The sequence below is a fragment of the Gracilinanus agilis genome, chromosome 4 (assembly GCF_016433145.1).
Source record: "Gracilinanus agilis isolate LMUSP501 chromosome 4, AgileGrace, whole genome shotgun sequence".
NCBI classification, from domain to species: domain Eukaryota; kingdom Metazoa; phylum Chordata; class Mammalia; order Didelphimorphia; family Didelphidae; genus Gracilinanus; species Gracilinanus agilis.
The window spans coordinates 397,357,289-397,381,233 of record NC_058133.1 but is presented as its reverse complement, the minus strand read 5'-3'; the positions used below and the strand labels follow the sequence as shown (position 1 = coordinate 397,381,233).

The following is a 23,945-nucleotide window of genomic DNA, read 5'->3' as shown; positions in this document are numbered from 1 at the left end:
CTGAAGCTGGAATAGAGGCTACACCGACCTATCAAAGGGCAAGCCTAAGGAGTCTGGTAGATCAATTAATCATTGCCCTGGTGCTGTTACCTGTGAGGTTCAGTTTAGAAAAGAATCTGTGCCCTGCAAGGAGATAGCCCAGGAGAGACTTGTCTATCATTAACATGGATACTTGTCCCACAGCAAAGTGCATGAGGATGCCCTAGGAAATGAAAGCACAATGTGAAATAGGTATAGGCTTTAGAAGTAAAAAAATATACTTTCTACTTCTAAAGCCTATACCTATTACAAATCTGGGCATCCCTACTTATGTGCCTCACTATCTTACTACAAGTTTGTGGTCACTCTTTCCCTTCCTCCCCCAGCCTCCAGAATCTATGTATTTTGTTAGGAAAGGATATCACAAGTTCAGGTGAGGGGAATGAATTCTTTGTAACTACAGTTCTTGCTGTGCCATTTGTGAAAATATCTTCTAAGATTTGAATCTAATGGTTAATAATGAATGGGAAACACATTGGTGGGGGGGATTGTGAGCTATAGTGTTCATTGTGGAAATATCTTCTAAGGTTTGAGACTAATGGTTGATAATGAATGGGAAACACATTGGTGGGGGCTTGTGAGGTATAGTGTCTGGGGTAGCCATCCACAGGGTTGCCCCTAGAATATGAAGTAGTATTTGCATCTTGGATACCCAACTTGTTTGTGTGAGTAGTGTGAATTAGAATAGTGAGCAATATCTGAAAATCTTAGTTCGAACTGCTCTAGTGTTAATCCAAAGGGATTTAATGAATTTTTTAGCCTCACATGACTTAAGATGAGCCCAGCAGGTCAAATCTTGCCATAAAATATTCACACATCATTTTCACTAATATCAATAGACTCCTAAGTATGACATCTAACCTAGAATATTTAATAAACATTTCACTGAACTTTGAAGGGTATATATGTTTTGATGAAGAAATATAACTACTATTAAATTGTGCAAAGCTGAAAATATCACCGAGATCAATGGCTCTGCTTTTAGCTTAGCTCCCAAAGCCAGGGTCCTGGGGAGGGTAGCAATATTTGTGCAAAGGGCTAGTCTTTTCCTCCACCAACACCAATGGTCACCCACAAGGCGGGCAAATCAACGAAGCAAAACATCCTGAAGGAGAGACATGGGATGACATGTGTTAAGTGAATCAAGCTACTGCTAACCACCCTGACCACCACCTGCCCTTTGGCTTCAAAGGAAATAGTTTAGAATCATATGCTCAGAAGCCCTGAGGATAGCAGGTACAGCCTAGACCACAGGCCCTGCTTCTAGTCCATCATTTATAGCCGTCATCAAGGTGAACGAGCCCTTGTGGAGGGGCATTCTACCAGCCCTACCACCACCATATCAACTGCTGACCACCTTCAACTAAAGGGCAGATAAACCCAGGAGCCCCTAAAATAGCAATGCCCAGCAGACCCCAGCCGTCATCAATCACACAGTCATCATTTGGAGAACCTTTGTGGATAGACTCCGGGTGCTACAGTTTCTACCTTCTCAGCAGCTATAGGTACAGAAGACCCAGTTTTCATCACCAAAGTCCTTGGCTCCATTCGATGATTTAGCAGACATGGATTTATCAAAGAAAACAACAATATAGAGGATACATTACCACTTGATTTGAACCATAAAAGCCACTGGTCCTTTCTATCTGAATTGAAGCTGAATGCCTCTTGTAAGAATGTGAGAACCTTAAAAACAGAGATTTTCTTACTTTTCTAATTCTATCCCTAGTTATCAGCGCAGTACTTTGTTCCTTTCAAATAGGCTAATTACAGAACTGATGTTCCTGTCCTACAAAAGGAAAAATCTAAATGCTACAGAAACAATGTAGGTTTACCTGAAGACAGAATTTCAGGTCTAATATTGCTATTCCTTGAAAAATGTGCCACAAGATCTCTAATGACCTCAAGTGGTTACTGCTAAAATTGCTTGATTTGTAATAAGGGATAAGATTATAGCAAACTACAAAGTGACTGGATTTGTTATCTCAAGAGGGAGAAAGACGAAAGGAAGGGAAACAACCTACAATCAAGATTCAGCATAAAATATATGTTTAAAAAATTCACCAATCTGGATATTTCTTGTTGCTTTTCTTAGCAGCCTCTTTGAATGGACAAACTAGTGTCTGTCTCCAATCAGTGACTCAATAAATTAGCATTGAATGCATATGAGTGTCCAGAATTATGCAAGGAAGCTTTGGGAAGTAAAGTAGTTGAGTAAGAAAGAGAAGGAAATTAGTGGGTCAGGTAGGTGGCTGAGTGGATTGGGAACCAGGTCTAGAGACAGGAGGTCCTGTGTCCAAATGTGATCATACCCTTCTTAAGCTGTGTGATCCTGGGCAAGTCACTTGACCCCCATTGCCTACCCTTACCACTCTTCTGCCTTGGAGCCAATACACAATATTGACTCCAAGACGGAAGGTAAGGATTTTTTTTTTTAAATATAAGTGAATTAGAAAGTACATAGATTCTGAGAAGAGTTGGGATAGGTAGGAAAAGGTATAGAATGGTGAGCAAAAAAGATGAAGGAGAAGAGGTGGGAAAGGAGAGACCAAGGTGAGAGTATCAAGAAAAGGGCAATGTTTTCAATGATCAGTAGATACATGTCATGCTAGTAATAAATACTGATGTTGGCATTATTCCAGATGCATTTCATGTGCACTCTGTTTTGCCTTCTGTTTGATGAATACAACATTAGTCTAATAGTTGTAGGAAGCACAATTTATATTATAGGAGAAAAATTATTGAAGCCTTTTGTAAATTCTTGCTGTACTGAATGAATAGCACTGAATTTGGAGTCTAAGCAACTGGATTCAAATCCTTACTCTGATAATCCCTGGGTCACTTTATAGAAGTCACTTTCCCTCCATGGGCTTCAATTGCCTTATCTGAAAAATGAACAAATTATATTAGGTGATCTCAAAGGCTCCTTTCCAGTTCCAAACCATATATATTACGCCTCAGCAGATAGTTTTGTACTGAAGGAATCTGCATAAATATTATTTTGAAAGTTGGGTTTTTTTTTAAGTTTTAAGAAAAGAAATACATTTTTTTAAATTCAAATAAACATCTCATCATATTTTACTTTCCTGAAAAAACAACAAACATATCTTTGTATTAAAACTTACTTCAGTTGTGAGTGACTGCAACTTTGCAATATTGTAAGTAGAAATTCTTTACGTTGCTTGTCAGTCCATAGATTAAACCAATGAGTTATAAGACTAACTCGTTCCTGAAAGAGCTGTAAGAAAATAAGATGAAATATTTCTGTATATTTCACTTTATAAGTGATGTGTTCCCAGTGCAACGTGGCACTTGCCAAGTAGACAGAATAAATATTATTGAATGGACATATCAAGGACATCATTGTTTTAAGATCTGTAAGTTTGTGATGTTTTGGAAAGAACATTGGATTTAAAATCAGACCACCTGAGTTTGGATTAGCATTCAAACTAATTTTTAGCTGCTTACTGTGTGTGGGAACTTGAGCAAATAATACAATCTCTTTGGGCTTCAGTATCTCAAGAGTAAAATGAAAAAGACTAGATGACTTCTGAGTTCCCTTCTAGCTCTAGATCTAGATCTAGCATCTAGAACTTATATGGGAATTTAAAAAAAATTTAGCAAAATGTGGATCTACACTTTACAGCAAAGTTAAGCTTGTAATTTCTGTCATACTAGAAAGTAACTTACCTGTTTATTTAATGATTTGTTAGTAATTGGTGTCCAGGTGCTGAACTTTGTTTGAAAGCACTCAATCACCTGGCTTTCGTTGGAAGAGTCTCTTAATGACATTTCTGTAGAGATCTCTCTATTCATGATTCCAGAAGCTAAAAGTTTATTCCATTACTGAGATATTTTGATAAAGGATTCCTAGAAATATACAATAGATCAAAAGATACTGTTAAACTATTTTAATAATCATTACATTGTTGGCAACATCTTAGCACTTCTTTTTTTTTTTTTTTTTTTTTTTTTTGGAGGTAGGTTGTTTTGGGAGGGAGGTTGGGAGGGAGAGTCTGGACCCATGGCTTCAATATGAGGAATTCCTGGTGTAGAAATGCCTTCTACCCATCTCAATATTTTTTACTTCTTGTCTCCTCTTCCCTCATACAGCTGCCACCTAATTTCAGACATTTACTTGGCATCTCTTACCTGTACTGCCAATTAACCTTCCACCTGGCTTCTCTGTCTTAAGCCTCTCGGCACTCTAATCTATACTCCACCAGCAAAGAGATTTTTCCTAAAGTACATCTGCATGTTAGGGTCCCTGCTCAATAAACTCTAAAGGCTTCCTATTGTCTCAGGGATCAAGTATAAGCTCCTATGTTTAACATTTAAATCTCTTGAAAATCTGACCCTTTTCTAATTTTCCACTTCTTCAACTTCCCTCTTTACACTTTGACATTTGACCATACTGAACTCTCTGCTGTTCTGCATACATGACACTTCATCTCCCCTCTCCATGTCTTTGTACTACCTGTCCTCCATGCCTGAAATGTACTCTGTCCTCACCCTTGCCTCTTGGAATCTTGAATTTCCTTCAAGACTCAGCTTAAGTGCCACCCTAGTCACTAGTATTGTTGTTCAGTCATTTTTCAGTCACGTCCAACTCATTGTAACCCCATCTGAGTCTTCTTGGCAAAAATACTAGAGTGGTTTTCCATTTCCTTCTCCAGCTCATTTTACAGATGAGGAAAACAAGACAAACAGGGTTAAGTGACTTGCCCAGAGTCACACAGCTAGTAGTAAGTGTTTGAGACTGGATTTGAACTCAGGTTGCCTTGGGCTTTATCTGCTATACCACCTGCCTGCTCAATTACTAGTATTCTCTCTCCTAAAATTATACACTCAGGTTCTTTCCCTGAGTAAAATATAAGCTTCTTGAAGTTTTTTAAAAAATATTTTTATTTTTATTTTTTACCAATTACATGTAATATCAAATTTCCATATGTTTTCCTAAGTTATATGATCAAATTTATCTCCCTTCCTGTCTTCCCTTCTTGAATCTTTTGTCTTGCCCCTAAACACCTAATGCATACTTGTTGATTGTTTAAGGTAGATTAGTAAATTCGTCTGAAACTTAGAGTCCTAGAAAGTTGCCCAGAGAAACTAACTGAGAGGTTTAAATGATTTCCCCAGAGTCAAAGAGCTCATTGTATCAGAGGCAAGACTTGGAACCAACCTCTTCCTAATTCTATGGACCCTCTATCTACCATGCTGCACCACTTTTTAGAGCTGAATACTACACATCAAAATCAACAGACCAAACAGTTTTAGAGGTAGAGAGCTGGCATGATATTTGGATGCTCTTCTTGGTTTTATTACTAATTTGTTGAATACGCATACACATACACATAGAAACAATGTTTGGAGCTCCAGAGGTACAAACTGTCTACACTGAAGTTATTGCTATTACCTATACCTTTTCTAGCAGTTTTACTCCTTGACCTGGACCCCACTATCTGGAAACTCATCAACCTGAGAGCCTATATCAGCTTTGGTGCTCATACCTCATCAGGACCCTCAGTACTCTCTGCCTCTCTGACTGGAGTGTTGGAGGGCTAAGCAAAGAACTCTCAAAGCCTTCATTTAAAGTGGGCTCCCACTTTAAAGGCCAACAATTCTTCATGTCTCACTCATGCACTCTGAGAAATGTATTCCACATGACCTCTGGCACTGGAAACCTTCTTCCCCAAGACTTCTTTTCCCTCTTTTTAGCTTTGTGTATGTGCGTGTGTGTGTGTGTGTGTGTGTGTGTGTGTGTGTGTGTGTGTGCATTATTCAAATGTGTATATTATGTTTCCCTATTAGATTATAAGATCCTTCAGGGCAAGGACTTTTGTACCCCCAGATCTTAGTGCCTGGCACACAGTAGGTGCTTAATGAATGTCTACTGAATGACCTGTGGTCCAGTCTCTTGCCCTTAGTCACATCAGTTTCCAAGGCCCAACCTAGCCCAGATTTGTTTACCTTGCAAGGAAACTGGGAGGGGAAAATTAAGGTGTTTCAGGAAGTTCTGTTTATGACTCAGAAACTGGCATATTCCTTTTTGAGCCAGACAGCTTGGCCCTACTTGTAACTCAAATGACCAGAAATTTGAAATGCCAGAGTGGGACTCCCCCTTCATTGCTGCTCCCAGTCCAACTTTGTGAGGCATGTGGAGCACAGAAAAGTTCAAGAGAGAGAAAAGAATCTAATCTGATATGGCAATTTTTTTCCCTTCTGCCAAATGAGTAGAGAAATTATAGCAATTTAGGGAATATCATGAGATATAGTGCTGGAAGAAAGACCTTAGAGAACATTTAATTTAACCTAACATTTCATTTTGCAGATGAGGAAATTGTAGCCCACAGAGGGGAAGTGATTTGTCAAAGGTAACGTAAAGTAGAAGAGACAAGGTATGAACCCAAGACCTGTGACCCCAAATTCAGGATTTAAAAAAAAACCAAAACATTCTCAGATATGTTTATATAATTGGTGATCCTCCAGCCCTCTGCTGTCCCCCCAAATCCCAACACCTATAATGAGGGAGTCCAAGGAGACATTAAGAAATCCTTAAAAGCATGAAACAAGAAAGACAAAGTTATGTTCCCCAGGTGAGACTATCTTCATTTCTGGAAGGTATTGCCCTGGCTCAATCCATGTTGCCTTCTTCTTGTAGCCCCTTGGAACTTCAGAATGGATGCTTTTTATCACCTTGTTCTAGAGCTCCAACTTTTGTTCTTCATCCTTTTTAACTTGGGGGCATTCATCAGGATGCCCAGCAAAACCAGAGAATGTATTTTGGAGCCTTGGATATAAACTCTTACAACTGGGCCATTCTTTCATTTCTGAACATGACTTCAAAGCTATCCATATGGAGGTTTATGTTGTCCTGAGCCTTGATCAGCTTGCCCATGATACCTCCCTAGGGTTGATCTCAGGAAATGATGTACCTGGAGGGGGGACTAGCACCACTGGTGTGAGGGTTTGCCAACCCCCTTTCAGGGCTGTTCATCCACCTTTGGGGTCTACTTGTTACCCAGGTCTCACCTCCAAGAAGCTGTAGCATGTGCAGCAGCCACATCTTGGTAACACTCTATTGGCATATAGGCTAAACCAAAGGTTGAGGGTAACTGATAGATCCCAAACCCACTGGTGAGGTAGGAGGATGTCTACTCCAGGCATGGTGGAATGGGCAGAGGAGAACAATTTGTCTCAACAGCCATGAAGGAGGCTAAATCGGGCTTTGTGGAGCACCTACAGCTTGGTCAGACATTGAAGACACCAATGTCATCCACTGCATTCTGGGTTATCCACAGTCACTCTGGAATCTGTCTTGTCTTTGGACTTTGATGCCTTGGAATAGAGAAGGAGGCTAAGGATGACTCTGTGCAACTCTGCCTCCTCTAAAACCAAGTCAAACTATCTCCTGGTGATGTCACTGGTCTTCTTAAAAATGAAGGACAGGGAAAGACAACCTGTCTGCCTCATGGAGGACGATGACTGGAACACCAGCAAGAATCTAGGAAGAGAAAGCAGCAGCTCTGGCTCCCCAGCTCCAATGTAGAATATCAGCAACAACTAAAATGTATACCATCTCCAGGCCTTTTTATTTCCAACATACCAGGACTCTTCCTCAGTACCAAGAAGACATAGTACCAAGGCAAGATATAATGATAACTCTCTCTGATCCTTAGAGGCAGTAAGATGCTTCCATCCAAAATTCACTTGACCTCTCAGTGTTCTAGTCAACTCTCTAAGGCTCTAAGCTGCAGAATGTTTGTCATTACCACTGGTAGAAGGAGTTTCCTCACCAGGAGTGCCCTACACTAAATCATAGTTCTGGTACCTAACATGCCCCCAAAAGAAGGCACTAATTCCACGTAACACATATGCACATTCATAAACTAAAATGTGTTGATGATACAAAACAGGCATGGAAAATAAGATGGTAATGAGGAAAATGAATGTTAAATTAATTATAATAATTTCTATGTGAAACCTTTCTTAAGCCTTGGGTTTCAGGTTTGGAAGGTCAGCCAGCTTCTAAGCTAAAGTAATTGACTCCCAGGCCTTAAGGCATCTCACTGGGCTGGTTTTTGTTAGAGGTAGGGTGGAGACTTGCTCCTTATTTATCTGTAGACAAGAACACTCTTAAGTGAGGGAAGTCAGCAAGTTTTGGCAGCCATGGTGGACCCACTTGAAGTACAGTGGTCCAGCCATGTGGCTGGATATGTTGGCATTTTCTAGGTAGCAGCAAGGACACTCCTCTCTTGTGAGGAAGTAATAGGGAAGAGTTGAGGTCTCTGACTACACCTCATTAGTGTCTATTTATCAATCAGAGACATCTTAGGATGTCCAGGGGAGGGATTAAGTGGTGAGCTCACAAAGAGGAAAATAGGGACTTGAGAGAAGAGTTCACTTTCTTTTAGCCCTTTTGGATCATTATAGGAATTGACTGACCAAGTTAGGATGTCTCGACTGGACAATTAATAAATTATTTTAAAATTAAAAAATACTGCCTCTTGAAAATTTCAGTCATTATAGAATATGTATGTCTATCTCCAACTTAAAAATGCCAACTATATGTATCATGCATATACAATATGCACATGTACAAAAAAATTATAAGGTACTAACTATAGGTAACATGTATGCGCATGGTGGTGAACCCATGGCACTCATGCCAGAGGGAGCACTCAGAGCCCTCTCTGTGGGCACACGTACCATCACCCCAGCACAGAGTTTACCAGAGTTCATAACTAGAAAGCCAGAGGGACATAGCTGCTCCCCTTCCCCTCACCTGAGGATATTTCTCACATCATCTGCCCCTCTAAAAGGTTCACCATCATTGATGTGTGCTCATTTACAAACTATCAGCTGCTGATGACATGTAATAACATACATAAACAAAATGCTGACTCTATGTAACATGTATGAATTTCTCTCAGGGCCAAGTTGGGTATATCTCCCCTGAAGGATAATGGGATATTCTGAGAGGTTTGTAGGGTTTTTCTTTCTTCTGCCATTGACTGGCACATCTCCAGCTATGTTCCCCTCACTTGCATTCCCTAAGTCTCCTCCTTCATGCCTTAACTTAACAGCAGAATTCCTCAGTCTTTTTTTCTCTCTAGGCAGTCAGTCAGCCAGTCAGTCAATAAGCATAACAAAGACAAAAAAGCAGCCTCTGCTCTCAAGGAGCTCAGTCTAAGAGGAGAGCCACTCTGCAAATAGCTATGTACAAACAAGTCTGAGAGAGAGGATTATGAATCTCTCTCTAGTCCTTACTAAGGCCATTATGCCATTGAGTCCTTTTCTCAGGTTTCCTTCAAAGCTGTTTTCTACCATTCCTCCCTCTATTTTCTTTCCCGTATATTGTATTCATATCCCCAATTCATGATGCAGTGTGTGACACACAGAAGGTACTTGATAAATGCTGGCTGATTAAATGAATCTCTCCCTCCACCACTGGCTCATTCCTTTCTTTTTACAAACACACTCAAGTTTCCCAATTCATAAATAAAAGCTTTCTCTTTGTTCTTCTCCTTTGCCAGCTATTGCCCCAGTTCTGTACTCCTCCTTACTGCTAAATGTTAAAACTTTAAACTTTATGCTAAATCTTTTAAAAGTTCTTGACTATAAATACTTCCACTTTCTACTCTGGGTCATCTCTCCACTAGTGTCTTGCTCATTATCCGCAAATGGACTTTGTGAAAAGGTCTCATTTTCCTTCATTTTTCAATAGCTTCTGGAAGAGCTGGTTATTCAACATACTAAATATTATCTTCTTCCTGTTTCAGAGGAAATTCTCTCTCTCTCTCTCTCTCTCTCTCTCTCTCTCTCTCTCTCTCTCTCTCTCTCTCTCTCTCTCTCTCTTCCTTCCTCCCTTTCTCCCTCCCTCCCTATCAAACCCTTACCTTCTGTCTTAGAAGCAATACTGGTTCCAAGGCAGAAGAGCAATAAGGGCTAGGCATGGGGGGGAGAGGGGGGATTAGTGACTTGCCTAGAGTAACACAAATAGGAAATGTCTGAAGCCAGATTTGAACTTGGAACCCCCTATTTCCAGACCTGTTTCTCCATCCATTGAACCACTTAGCTGTTCTCAGCTTCATACTTTCTGATCCTCTCCTTCCTTTGATATTATCTTCTTCCTAACCACTTAATACAGATGCTTATCAAAGCCCATTCTTGGCTTTCTTCTCTCTCTTGACACTATCCTTCTTTCATTTCATGTATGTTCATGGCTTCGACTATCACCTCTCTGCAGATGACTTTATTTCCAGCCCTGAATTCTCTTTTAGGTTTCAGATCATATCTCCAAGGTCTTTCCTGACATCTCCTCTGTTTCATTGCCACCTCAAATTCAATATGTCTAAACTATATTCTCTTTAACTCCACTATTTTAGTGTGTGGGGTCACCATTCATCAGTCCCCTAAATTTGGGATTATTTTTAATTCTTCCCTCAGTTTTTCCATCCAGTTACCAAATCTTGATAATTGTATCAGTGAACTCCCATCCATCCCCTCTCCTCTATTCTCACTTCAACTATAGTAAAAAAGGTCCTGATTATCTAACCCACCTCAATTGGCACAATAACCTCTTTAGGTTTTCTAACCTCCATTTTCTCTCTTCTCTCTAATCCTTCTTCATACCACTGCCTAAATAACCTTTTTTTTAAAAAAAGTTCTGGTCATATCACTGCCCTAAATGGAAATCTTTAATGGCTCTACTGAAACTATACCCAGACTTGGAATTAGGAAGACTTAGGTTCTAACAGTTCAAAGCTCAATTTTGACACTAGCCATGTGACCATGGATAAATTACTTGACCTCTTTGTATGTCAGTCTATTCATCTGAAAAATTGTCAATCATATTGTGCCTATGTCACATCATTCTTCTGATGATCAAATGAGATGAGTAAGTTAAGAGCTGGGCAAACTTTAAAATACTTATATGATTGTTTTAAACATCAAGTTGATTTTTAAATTAAATTATTCATTTAAAATAAAAACAAATAAATTTAAATTTTAAATACATTTAAAAAATTTTAAAAATTTAAATTAAATTGAGTTAGATGGCTCAATGAATAAAGAGCCAGATTTGAGGGCAGAAGGTCCTAGCAAAATCTAGCCTCAGACTATTACTATGTGGCCTTGGGCAAGTCACTGAACTCCATTTGCCTAACCCTTATTGATCTTCTGCCTTTGTTTCTATTCTAAGAGGGAGGATAAGAGTTTTTTAAAAAATCAAATGGAGGTAAAACCATTTTACTAAATAAATTCCAGTTATTAATATTATTTTTAAAAAAGACTATGCTGAGGAAGGTGACTCTACCCTCAATTATTTATACCTATTGATCAGAAAAGCTGTAACTCATGAGATTTCAGCATTCTAACTGTAAGAATGTTATTATATTCACTTGACAAGCTATAATAATACTAGACACTTCTGTACCCAGGTACCTCCTTTTAAAACCACAGTAGGTGATAGAATGGAAATCAGGGAAGTTGAGGAAAGATGTGTTGATTAGTATAAGCCACTGTGGAGTACTATTAAAAAAAAATCTCCCTCTCTAGCCTTGGGAGCTGGGGTTGATGAGAAAACTGCAGTATAATGTGGTAGAAAGAGCACCAGATTTGGCTTAAGAGGTCTTGGGCTTTTGAACTCTGATTCTACTAGTTCATATTTTCACCTCTTCAAGTCTATTTCTTCTTCTGTAAAACGGGAAAGCGGATCACACACAATCACTTACCTCCCAGAGTTGTTGTGAGGAAAGCACTTTTTTAAATCTTAAAATCTATATCATTTGTAAATAGATTTTTTTACTTCAGATACTGGATTTATTATTATTTTTTAATTAACAGACACATTTTTACTCCTACAGGAGGAAAAGACCTTTTGTATGTTTGTATGTATATATATATGTATATATATATATACACACATACACACACACATACATGTCTATATCTTATGTTAGACAAGCAAAACAAATTCCCAAGTTGTCCATTAGACCCTGGATTTAGAGGCAGATGACCTGCATTTAAATTGTTACAGTCCCTGAGTGACCTTGGTAAATCGCTAATCTCTCTGGACCTCAGTTCCATCCATCACTTGTAAAAACAAATGATTGGCCTAGGATTACAGATGTAGAATTTAAGAGCATCTCCAAGGTCATCTGGTCCAGCCCCATCATTTTAAAGATGAGGAAACTAATGGCTGGCTGTGGAGGTAGAAAGTTTTGCTCCAGGTGCCCCAGCTTGTGGCTAGGCACTCTTATTCTGAATCTTGTGCTTTCCCCCCTCTGCGACACCACTAACCCTTTGTAAGTCTCGCTCGCTCCCAGGAAAGCATCGGGAGGCCCCCTAGAGAGTCCCGCAGCCTCCTCTGTCCATTTTGGTGCCAAGGCACTTTCTCCCGGATAGAAGGAAAGGAAAACTACGCCAGGTGGTGGCCCCCAAGGAAGAGGTGCCTCGCCCACGTCCCGTGGAAGCTTTACCTCGGAGAGGTAGGAAGGGAAGCGAGACAACTGAGGAGAGTCCCAGAAGGAAGCTACCTTCGCAGCCGTCTGCCACAGCCTCTGGTTCGCAATTCAATGGAGAAGGGCGGTGGGAGCCCAATCCCATCTCCATAGGAACACTACAACAAGCGAGCACCTAGCTGGCCAGTCCGAGAGTGCAGCAGGCTGCGCTGCAATGCACCCAGCGGGCGCAGGCTTAGGTGCCCTGCAGAGGAGGAGACTGCCAGAGAGCTCAGGGCAGAGGACAAAAGAGTTCGGGTCGGCCTGTCCGTTCTGGGCTGCAGGGATTCTCTCCCGCAGTATCCGGGTCCGCCCGGCACCCAGACTGCGCTGGGGCCCAGGCACGGACACCCCGCAGCTCCGTAACGGCTCTGACTGCTTTGGGGAGTTCCCCGCATCCCGCCACCTTTTTAATCCTCCCACGGGAGAGCTCAGCCGCGCCCCATGCCTTCACTCCAGCAGTCCCGGGGTACGGGCCCCTTAGAGTTGCGGTGACCCATCCAAGGCGTCCAATTCGGTCAGGTCTCTGTACGGGATGGCCGGCGACAGACAGAGGCCTTTGCCCCGTCCCTGGGTCCTAGCGGAAGATTTGGGATTGAAGCGTCCTTAGAGGTTCCCTCCTAACAATTAGGAAACAGAGGCTCATAGGTGTAAATCGACTTTTTCAAGGTTACTTGGACAGGGGTGGAATTTGAACCTAGTCCCTCTACACTGGAACACTTCTCAAATAACCATCAAAAGCCTAGTCATCAGCTCTTCGGTGCTTAGGTTTGGAATGATTTATAAGGTTTTTATTATTCTTGATAAGTTTTATTCATTGGATCCAATTATGTTTAATTTAATCATGTGGTCCAAACAAAAGGGACTTAGAACATTAATAGTTTCTTGGTGGTAGTGTTTAAAGTGACCAATACTTGAATAATTATTGAAACAATCTACACCAGCTGGGTTCAAATTTGGCCTTCCTAGCTGGGAATCCTTAAGTGCTCTTGTGTTTTGTTATTGATACCCACTCTACAACAGAAGGTTAGGGTTTAAAAAGAAAAAAGAAAGGTCCACGCCAAAATCTTTTCCAGCACAAGTCATAATCACCTTAAAATATTTTTATTTATTGTAAAGTTCTTTCAAAAGAATGTCTGCTTTTTCTGTTGATCTCAAAATAAAAGCAACACCACTGACTAGTTGTTTTAACATCCGGTGTTACTCTTTGGGCCTTAGTTTCCTTATTTGAAATGAGAGGATTGGCCTAGATTGTTTGTAAGAGGCCCTGTAACATTTAAATTTTTATATATGTGGAAACCATAAACAAAGGATATGCTAGATAAACCCAAGCCGAGTACCTGGAACCCATATCGTTTGCAAAAGATAAAACAACAAAAGAGAATAAAAAAGGTCAGTCTCCTGAATCTGCCACCAGGCACCAATCACAGGAAACAGATTTTGTTTGCCTTAGTTTCAGGCACTTTCCAAGAAAAACATTTAACATGTTTTTGGTAAATTTTGCTTTTGGTCTTTGTCACACATTGCATATTACATAACACTACTTCACTCTACCCAATTGACACTGCTAACATGAATCTGCCTCTTTCTTGAATATTTTTTAAATTAATGGTGTAAAAAAATCAATTGGGTAATTTAGAAATAAATCATTATTTTTTATTTTCACTTATTTTTACAATTTTTAATTGTATATTTGTTATCTAATGTTATTTAGTTTCTAAGGGCTGACAGCATAAATGTTTGTGGCAAAAGCCTGAACACAATGCTTTCTTTTAGGCAATAAATGTGTATCGTTTGTGCAAAAATTAATTTTAGAATTTTACAAACATATTTTACCAAATACCAAATTTGCCAAAACTTATACTGGTGGATCACACCATATATTCCTAAACAGACAAGATCTTCTAGATTCAAAGAAGAGAAAATATTCGGAGGATAATTTAAAACTGTTACTTTATTAAAAATAGCAAATTCACAAATACTTATTTAACATTTTGTTGTCACTGGCCACTGAAAAACACACTGAGTAGTGTGCTGATTGTCTACTTGTAAACTGAAGCTAAGCGGTCACAAGCCAACTTATAAGTAAAAATTGGAACAAGGTTGATGAGCTCGGGAAGGACAAATCCTTCGGTCCTGTGAACAACACTTAGCATGAAATAAATGCACTTTCAAGTCTTACCCTCAGCTTTTGGACGATAAGGCAGTAATATAAAGCATAGCAGCACAATGTGGCAGTCACATTTCCTGATTTGAGACTTCAACACAGCCTGGCCCCCAGCTATGGTGAATTACAGCAGTCAGAGTTACTAAAAGCAATGTGTGAGAACAATCAGTTGCATATGCACTTTCAATCTTTGTTAGAGAGAAGATGAATCAGCTTCTGGATTCAGCTGGATTCTGATGACTGGACTTTCTCTGAATCACAAGACAATGAGTGAAATGCATTTTATTTTAGCTGGTAGAGGTATTTGGAACATCTTGAGCATCTGCCAAGTGAAGTTTTTGTCTGAAGTGACCAGTTAAGAAGCTTTTTGTTGTTAAAAATAACATTTTAAGCATTAAAGTTTTATTCGGAGGCTATAGAAAATAAGAAAATATGTTCTGAGGCTGTAGGGAAGGGATGAGTATATATACTAAGAAAGCATTCATTGACAGGGAAGTTTTAGTGGTAGGAAAAGCTCTTCAGGACCATTTCATCCTGTATTCAAAAATGTTTATGTTTAACTTCAATACCTTGTTTTGTTTTCCATATTGAATTATCCTGAGATTGTATGTTATGTTTCAACAGAGTACATAGCTTCAATTTGATAGAAGGCCCCATTTTAACTATGGTGTTGAATTAATGGCATATTTTATGGCTAGAATATAGCAAAAACAAGAGTTACTCCTGGTTATATAAAATGCTCTAAATTTAAATGGTCCTGGAATTTAAAAAAAAAATCCAACAAATAATCAGAATGATTATTAACAATTCTTTGCATTTATATAGAGCGTTAGGGTTTGCAAAATGCTTTCCTTACAACTGTGTAAGGTGGGTGATGTGAGAAGTACTAGTAACATTTTGAATGTGCTTTTCACAGGGCACAGAAGAGTCAAGTGACTTGTCACTAAAAATTTCAACAGTAGCACTTGAACTTGGGTCTCCTGTCACTCAGACAAATGTTCTCTCTATCGCACAAAGGAAATATTTTAACATTAAATTCTAAGTCATATTAAATTCTAAAACCAGATGTTTGAGGTGTAGTTTTGTTTTTAAAAAATATAATTCTTTTTTTTTTTTAAACTCTTGCCTTCTCTCCTAGAATCAATGCTGTTAAATGGTTCCAAGGCAGAAGAGCAATAAGGGCTAGGCAATAGAGGATAAGTGACTTGCCCTGAGTCATACAGCTAGGAAGTATCAGAGGCCAGACTCCAGCCTGAACTGTGAACCTCCCATTTATAAGTTTGGCTCTCAATCCACTGAGCAGGAGTCGGCAACCTTTTTGGCCACGAGAGCCATAAATGCCACATTTTTTTAAAATGTAATTTCGTGAGAGCCGTACAGTGCTAACAGTGCACGCTCCTGTAACAGCTCCTGGAAAAAAATTGACTTTATGGCTCCTGCAGAAAGAGCCATATCTGGCCCTCAAAACAGCCAGATATGGCTCGAGAGCCATACGTTGCCGACCCCTGCTACTGAGCCATCTCATTGCCCTCTAAACCTAACATTCTTAATATCACTACAGCTATTTTCTATAGTATTTTTAATTCTTTTCTACAAATATTCACTCCTATTCTTTTCATCTTAACTATCCTTCTCTTTCATCACAATATATATGGAAAGGGCCTCAACATATCTGACAAGTAGTCATCAAGCTACTCTTTCTGAAGATCTCTAAAGAGAGGGAAACTATTATTTTCCAAGGCAACCCATTCCACTTCTGGACACTTCCACTCACTGCCTGCTCTGTTTTGGCTGTTTCAAATAAAGCCAAAACAGAGCAAGTCCAATTCATTGTTCACATGGCATTCCATCACATATTTGAGGACACCTATCATATTTTCTATTTGTGAAACATCCTCACTTCTTTCAACCATTCTTTATATCATAAACTCAAAGTCCTTTACTACCCTGGTTGTCCCCTTCTGGATTTTCTTCAGCTTATCAATACAAAGATCTAAATCAAGTTTCACTGATTTAGAAGTTCCCTCTAATTATTCATACATATGTTACCTATGACTGTTTATTCTACTTGATTCTTGTCCACATCCTCTCATGAGTTATAAGGGATTCACTTAATATGCTGTGGTTTTTCTTCTGTTTCTCTTGACATCATGAAGTGAAGTGGTTCACTGGAGCTATCCACCATCTGTTAACTCTTCTCACTTTCTTATATATTTCTTGAATGACATTTTTTACTTTTGGTCTTTAAATTTCCTCACTAGGATAATCTGCAGCCTGATCACACCCACTGTATGCTTCTCAGTAGCCCACTGTGGGATATTTATTTTTAATTTTCCAGAGAGCATTACATTCCATGTCTTGCTGCCATATAGCAACATAGAGAAAGACAGGCTTTTGTTAGCAAGAATATTGGGGTCAATAAAGGAATTCTGAAATGCCTCAAAAGCAATCCAACATGCTCTCCTCTTCCTCCTATTCAATTTTGGGCCCAATTTATTGTTTATGCTAGATGTTGATAGACAAACTCTATAGGTTCATCCATAAGCATATCAAAATTTGAGCAACAGATGTTCTTCATCTTCATCATTGCAGATGGAAGGTCAGGCCAAACTCACTTTCAAGAAGTTTTATAATGTTCCAGACTAGATGTAAACAATACATCATCTGCAAACTGGTACATGTATAGGACTTCACGATCCTCCTTAACTTAAATCTTGAGCTAGATCTCCTTTAATCACACTGACAAACACTTTTATTGAGTATATATTTTCCTTTTTGATGACTCCCTTTATAGTTATGAACAGATGGTCATTGAAATGTTTTTTGTTGTTGTTATAGCTTACTTTGGTGGGAGACTTTAAGATATGATTTTAATTTTTTCCTTTTGTTTTCTTTAGATATATTTTATTTCATTAAATATTTCCCAATTACATGAAGAAATTTTTTAACATTTAGAAAAATTTTAAGTTCCAAATCTTCTTTTCTCCTGCCCCTATCTCACTCCTTAAGAAGGGAAAGAAACTTGTATTGGCTCAAATAATTTTTCTTTATCAAATGCTTTTTCATAATCAAATAAACATGGGGGGGTTTATATTATGCACATCTTTCAATTATGGAATGATAAAGATATGGCTTACTCTTGAAAATCAGTTGTAAAAGCCTGCTGGTCCCTTACTAAAGACATCAAAGATTTCCTTGATTAGTACAGAGAAAACTTTTCAAAGTTGTTTTTTTTTTAAATAATTGAGATAATAGCTGTTTGATTTGGTAGTTACTAATATTTTCTTGGTTCACTTTTTTTGAATATTAATAAGGTCTGAAATTTTTCCTGTGCCTTCTATTCTTTTAGATACCTAGTATAATGATCATCCTTTAACATCCTAACAACTGTGTAGCCTCTAGGACAGATCTCCTTTGCATATACCTGGTTTAATCTGGCTGCTTTTTCCCTCTTTGTTCTCTTTAGTATAATTTCTTCCTACAAGCATAAAAGGGTCTCTGACATTATAATCCAAGAGTGATGGTCACACTACCTTAGGGTGAAGACAGCATTTTACTGCAATTTTTGTAGCTCCCTTTTCCCATTTTTCTTCAGCCTGTAGTCTATTTTCATCCTTTAATGTCCTTGGTATGACTTTGCCTGATTGTATGTCTTACTAAACTTATTTAAAGTGGTTTACTCTACTGTAATTTTGTAAGACCATATTGCTCATAATTGTTCATCAATTTTTTTGTAAGACTATTTAAATGAATCAATATGTTCAATTCCAGTGTTGCCTTTGGCTACTCTCTCTTCACTTGGCAAATGAATCAAAGCTTATTGAGGGGTTTTATGGTTTCTTTTGATCTTCTTGTGGCAATAAACTTAGATTAGTTAAACTTCTGTATAAAACTATTAGAAATCAGAGTAAATGTTATTTTTGCTGTCCATTTACTATACTTTCTTTGTCAATTATTCACCTAAATGATGAAGAATTATTTTCATTGTATTCCACATACAAATTTTTCTTATTATTTTTATTGTATCTGGTCTTTCTCAAACAAGTTGATAGTGTAACTATACACAGACACTTAAGACTGAGGAATGATTCCCATATCAATAACAGGTCTTTTCCTATCTGTTAAAATATAATCCATTTCATTTTTTGTGATATTGTTTAGTGCCTGCCTAGCACCTACCAATTCTTTTCTCTGAGAAATTGTTCCTAATGTATGGTTTGAGTTTTTGAGTCTATAGAATCTATATGCCTTTGGCCTTTCTCATATACTTTCCTATGTATTTCTTGCAACACTCACCATTCCCCCCCCCCCAACTTTTATACCAGGGTATATACTGATTTCATTTGGAGGGTGGTCTTAAGGAGTTCTTCATAAAACTTCTCTAATTATTAGCAACTAGTATTGGCACATAAGCTTCAAATATTTTCCTGGTGGAATTATTTCTAATCTATCAATGTCCTAAAAATCTGTGGTACTCAGAATTCAACTCAATATTCTAGATGTGGTCTATAGAACAGAAGTACTGGCACCTCCTTATTGCTGGAAGTTACGCTTTTTTTAAAGCTTCCTAAGATGACATATTTTTTGGTTACTGTATCATGTGAAACTGACAGTCTTTCTCTATACTAATATGTATCATAGCCAGTCCTTCAGGGCTTTGCATCTAATGTGTTCAGCAATAATCTAGGGACCACCTAAAAAAGTATAAATCATGGCTCTTACAAGAACTTGAAGATGTCTTAGGGAGACATAAGTAACATATGAAACAACACGGAAACTGAATAAAATTAGAACCTAGACTATGTTACTTGACTTTAAAAGGGAAGGAATATATGGGGTTCTGAAGAATAAGTAGAATAAGTAAGATTAGATGATCAGAGGGGGAAAAGCAGAACACAATAAACAAAGTACAACAAAGGCAAAGAAGTAAAAACGATGATGGTAAGTTTGGGGAGAATGAGCAAACCTGGCTTGCTGAAAAAATTCCATAACATAACAAAGAGTTTATAACAGACAGTAGAAGGAGATATTATTGAGTATTAGTGGGGCCAGATTATGAAAGCCCATAAAGACTACTATACTACAATTTAACAGGAACGTAGGAAGATAGATATAAATTTGGAAGGGACATGAGTGGAAATCTCATGTCCAACCCTCTCATTTTTCAAAGAAGGAAAGTGAGAGCATTTGGAATTTGCCCAAGGTCACACACAAATTGTGAGTAATAGGACTGAGATTTTAAACCAGATATTCTGACTCTGAATCCAGAGTCCTTCTCACTGTACTATGCTGCCTTCCACAAAGGAGTTGAGATCTAATGAATTAAAAAAATAAAGCATCATTTAACTAACTGAGCAGGAGAATGACAGGAAGACATAACTGGTACTTTGAAGGAAGAACTGAAAGATCTTGGTAATTGATTGGAGTCTGAGTGACTGGGAGAATGGATAGTATTACTGATAAAGGGAAGCTAGGAAGAAGAAACAGGTTTTGAAGGGGAAAAAATGAGTTTGGTATTAGACATGTTGAATTTAAAGTGACAACAGGACATCTAAATGGAATGTTCAGTAAACGCCTGGAATTCAAATGAGAAGAAAGAACTGAAGATAAAAATTGGGAGTCATCAATATCAAGAAAATAGTTGCTGCCATGAGGGGAGTTCTCTCTGAGGGAAAGAAGCAAAAAAGCAAGTACTAAGTCTGGAGGGAACACTTATTAGTCCTACCATTGTCAATCTTTTTCACATGACAGTGTTGCCAGGATTGACTCCTTTATTCATTTTGCATTTATTTTCATGAAGCATTGTCCTATTCTCTATCTGAATAGTACAATTTGGCACTTTATCAGTATATAATGTGATCTATAACAGTTTTGTTCACTAACTGTTTCATGGTATAATGGCCTCTCTCTCTAAGTCGACAAAAAGAGGGATGTCTCATAGGGTCTAAGGAGTATTTAAAACAGTAAAAAGCTCTTCAGATAGGGCATATTCAATAAACACTTACTGCCTGAAAAGATCCTAAAAAGTTGAGCACAAATCAAAATTTTGTGAATCAAATCACCTAACACTTTAAAAGCACTAGTAAGAAGTAATTCTGTGATGAATATTCAACTTAAAAGGAAATGCCTGGTTCCGGGTTAAGATGGCGGCAGAGTAAGAAGCAGCTCTTAACCTCCCCTGACCGAAACACACAAAACTCCTCAAGGGGACATAAAAACAAGTCCAGACGAACGGAGGAACCCCACAACAGGGCACAGCGTGGAAGGTACATGGAATCGGGGCATTTCCATGCTATAAAGGCGTGAAACAGCTCTCACTAAATCACCACCCCTACCCCCTCCACACACACCACCTATAGCGCCGAAGTCAGCTAAAAAGAAATAGAGCAAGTTTGGGGCACCCATTGAGTCATTGGCAGCTCCGGGGCCTGTTCCTGAGAGCAGCAAGATTTAGGACCCCAAAAAGCTAACGAACACACACAAAATCTGAGCGCGGGAGCAGGGCGCCGAGAGCAGACGCAGGGCGCAAAACGCAGGCTCAGAGCACAGGCGTGGGCAGAGGTGTGGGTGGAGGCAAACACAGCCACGAGCTAAAGCTCTGAAACCCTGAGTGGGGAACCAGTGCAGACAGGTATACGACTGTGGAAGCAGCGCCCTGAGACTTGTAAAGAAACCTACGGCAGAGGATCAAACAAAGGGGGTCCACCAGGGGGCTTGACCTTGGAAAAAAACAGACCTCAGACCTCAGGAGCCAAAAGACCGCAGACAGACCCTGAGCGCGAGGATAAACCTGAGAAGCTACTGGGCTAACGATGGCTACCCAGTCTCAGGAAGTTCAGAAGAGAAAGATTAACAACAAGAAAAAGAAGTCTTTAACACTCGACAACTTTTACACAGAGAAAATCCAGACAACCAAGCAAACAGAGGAGGAGAACAAACAAGCATCCGGACCCTCCTCAAATAAGGAAAACTCCTCACAAGCTATGGAAGAGTTCAAAACTGAGATTTTGAGGAAAATGGAAGAGATCTGGCAAGAAAATAACAGTTTAAAAGGTAGAATCTTGCAATTGGAAAGTGAGGCTCAGAAAGCAAATGAACTGAGAAGCAAATTGAACATCAGAAATGACCAGATTGAAAAGGAATACCAGAAGATTATAGCCGAAAACCAGAAGATTATAGCTGAAAACCAGAAGATTATAGCCGAAAACCAAAAGATCATAGCCGAAAACCGAAAGATTATAGCCGAAAACCAATCCCTAAAGGCTAGAATTGAGCAATTAGAAGCTAATGATCTCTCAAGACAACAAGAACAAATAAAACAAAGTCAAAAGACTGAAAAAATAGAAGGAAACATGAAATATCTCAATGAGAGAGTGACAGACCAAGAAAACCGGTCTAGAAGAGACAATTTGAGAATAATTGGTCTTCCAGAAAAAACAGAAATTAATAGAAACCTGGACTCCATACTAACAGAAATTATTCAGCAAAATTGCCCTGAAGTCCTACAACAAGAGGGCAATATAGACATTGAAAGGATCCATAGAACACCCTCTACACTCGATCCAGATAAGACAACATCCAGAAATATAACTGCCAAATTCAAGAGTTTCCAAGCAAAAGAAAAAATCTTACAAGAAGCCAGAAAGAGACAATTCAAATATCAAGGAGCACCAATCAGGATCACACAGGATCTGGCAACCTCCACGCTAAAAGATCGCAAGGCTTGGAATACGATATTCAGAAAGGCAAGAGAGCTGGGCCTGCAACCATGGATCAACTACCCATCAAAATTGACTATATATTTCCAGGGGAAAGTATGGGCATTCAACAAAATTGAAGAATTCCAGGTATTTGCACAGAAAAGACCAGGGCTAAATGGAAAGTTTGATATCCAACCACAAAAATTGAGAGAAACCTGAAAAGGTAAATAAGATACAGAGGGGAAAGAAAGAAAACTTATAATTTTTAAATTTGCCTTTTTAAGGGCCTCAGTGAGATCTAATTATCTGTATTCCTATGTAGAGAAATGTTATGTATAATTCTCTGTAGTGAACTCTATTCACTATTATAGTATTCACTATTATAGTAATCAGAAGAATAATTCACAGGGTAAGGGTGGAACACTAAATAATCTTAAATGACATGGGGGATGGGAAAGAGGGGGTGAATAGCAGGGGACACCAAGAGAAACTTGAGTGAATAAGAAAAATAGGATATTCTATTACACACAAAGAGGGCATGGGAAGGAGAGGTGACAAATACTATTATAAGAAGGAGAGGAAGAGAGCATTAAGAGGTAATAATCAAACCTTACTCTCAGTGTAAGCAACCCGGAGAGGGAAGAGTAGCTATACTATCCATTGGGACATAAAACTCTTATCTAACCCTTCTGAGAAAGTCAGAAGGGATAAACCAAGGGGAGCAGGGGAGTGGGGAGGTCAAAAAAAGGGAGGGGAGAAGAAGGGGGAGGGAATTCATAAGGCCTTTAAAAACAAAAAGAGGGGGAAAAATAAGGAGGGGGTAGAAAGGGAAGTTAATCAAAGGAGGGGATAAGGGATAGTGGCTCAATAGCAAACAACTGGTTTAAAAGGAAATAGTATAAGAAAAAGGGGTTAGGAATAGGGGAGGATACGAAAATGTCAGCAAATGCACAACTGATGATTATAACTCTGAATGTGAATGGGATGAACTCGCTCATAAAACGGAAGCAAATAGCAGAGTGGATTAGAAACCAAAATCCTACCATATGTTGTCTACAAGAAACACATATGAGGCGGGTGGACATACACAAATTTAAGGTTCAGGGCTTGAGCAAAATCTTTTGGGCGTCAAATGAGAAAAAGAAGGCAGGAGTGGCTATTATGATATCTGACAAAGCCAAAGTAAAAATAGATATGATTAAAAAAGACAGGGAAGGTCATCACATCCTGATTAAAGGCAGTATAAACAATGAGGAAATAACACTGCTCAATATGTATGCACCAAGTGGCATAGCACCCAAATTCATAAAGGAGAAAGTGGCAGAGCTCAAGAAGGAAATAGACAGTAAAACCATACTAGTGGGAGATCTAAATATTCCTCTTTCAGATCTAGACAAATCAAACCGAAAAAATAAATAAGAAAGAGGTAAGAGAGGTGAATAAAATCCTAGAAAAATTAGATTTAATTGATATGTGGAGAAAAATAAATAGGGACAAAAAGGAATACACCTTCTTTTCAGCTGCACATGGCACATT

The 23,945-nt window shown here is 38.8% G+C and overlaps 2 protein-coding genes across 2 annotated transcripts in view; both read right to left on the bottom strand.

Annotated features, from left to right (window-relative positions):
* ECT2L (epithelial cell transforming 2 like) overlaps window positions 1-3,855 on the bottom strand; it is a 114,002-nt gene extending 110,147 nt beyond the window's left edge. The window contains exons 1-2 of the mRNA XM_044675446.1: window positions 3,730-3,855; window positions 3,165-3,277 (exon numbers count right to left, since the gene is read on the bottom strand). Coding sequence (XP_044531381.1) covers window positions 3,165-3,277; window positions 3,730-3,855 — 239 coding nt within the window. The remainder of the gene's footprint in view (window positions 1-3,164; window positions 3,278-3,729) is intronic.
* Window positions 3,856-14,490: 10,635 nt separating this feature from the next.
* CCDC28A (coiled-coil domain containing 28A) overlaps window positions 14,491-23,945 on the bottom strand; it is a 24,745-nt gene continuing 15,290 nt past the window's right edge. The window contains exon 6 of the mRNA XM_044674619.1: window positions 14,491-15,051. Within this exon, the coding sequence (XP_044530554.1) occupies window positions 14,997-15,051 (55 nt within the window). The 3' untranslated portion in view covers window positions 14,491-14,996. The remainder of the gene's footprint in view (window positions 15,052-23,945) is intronic.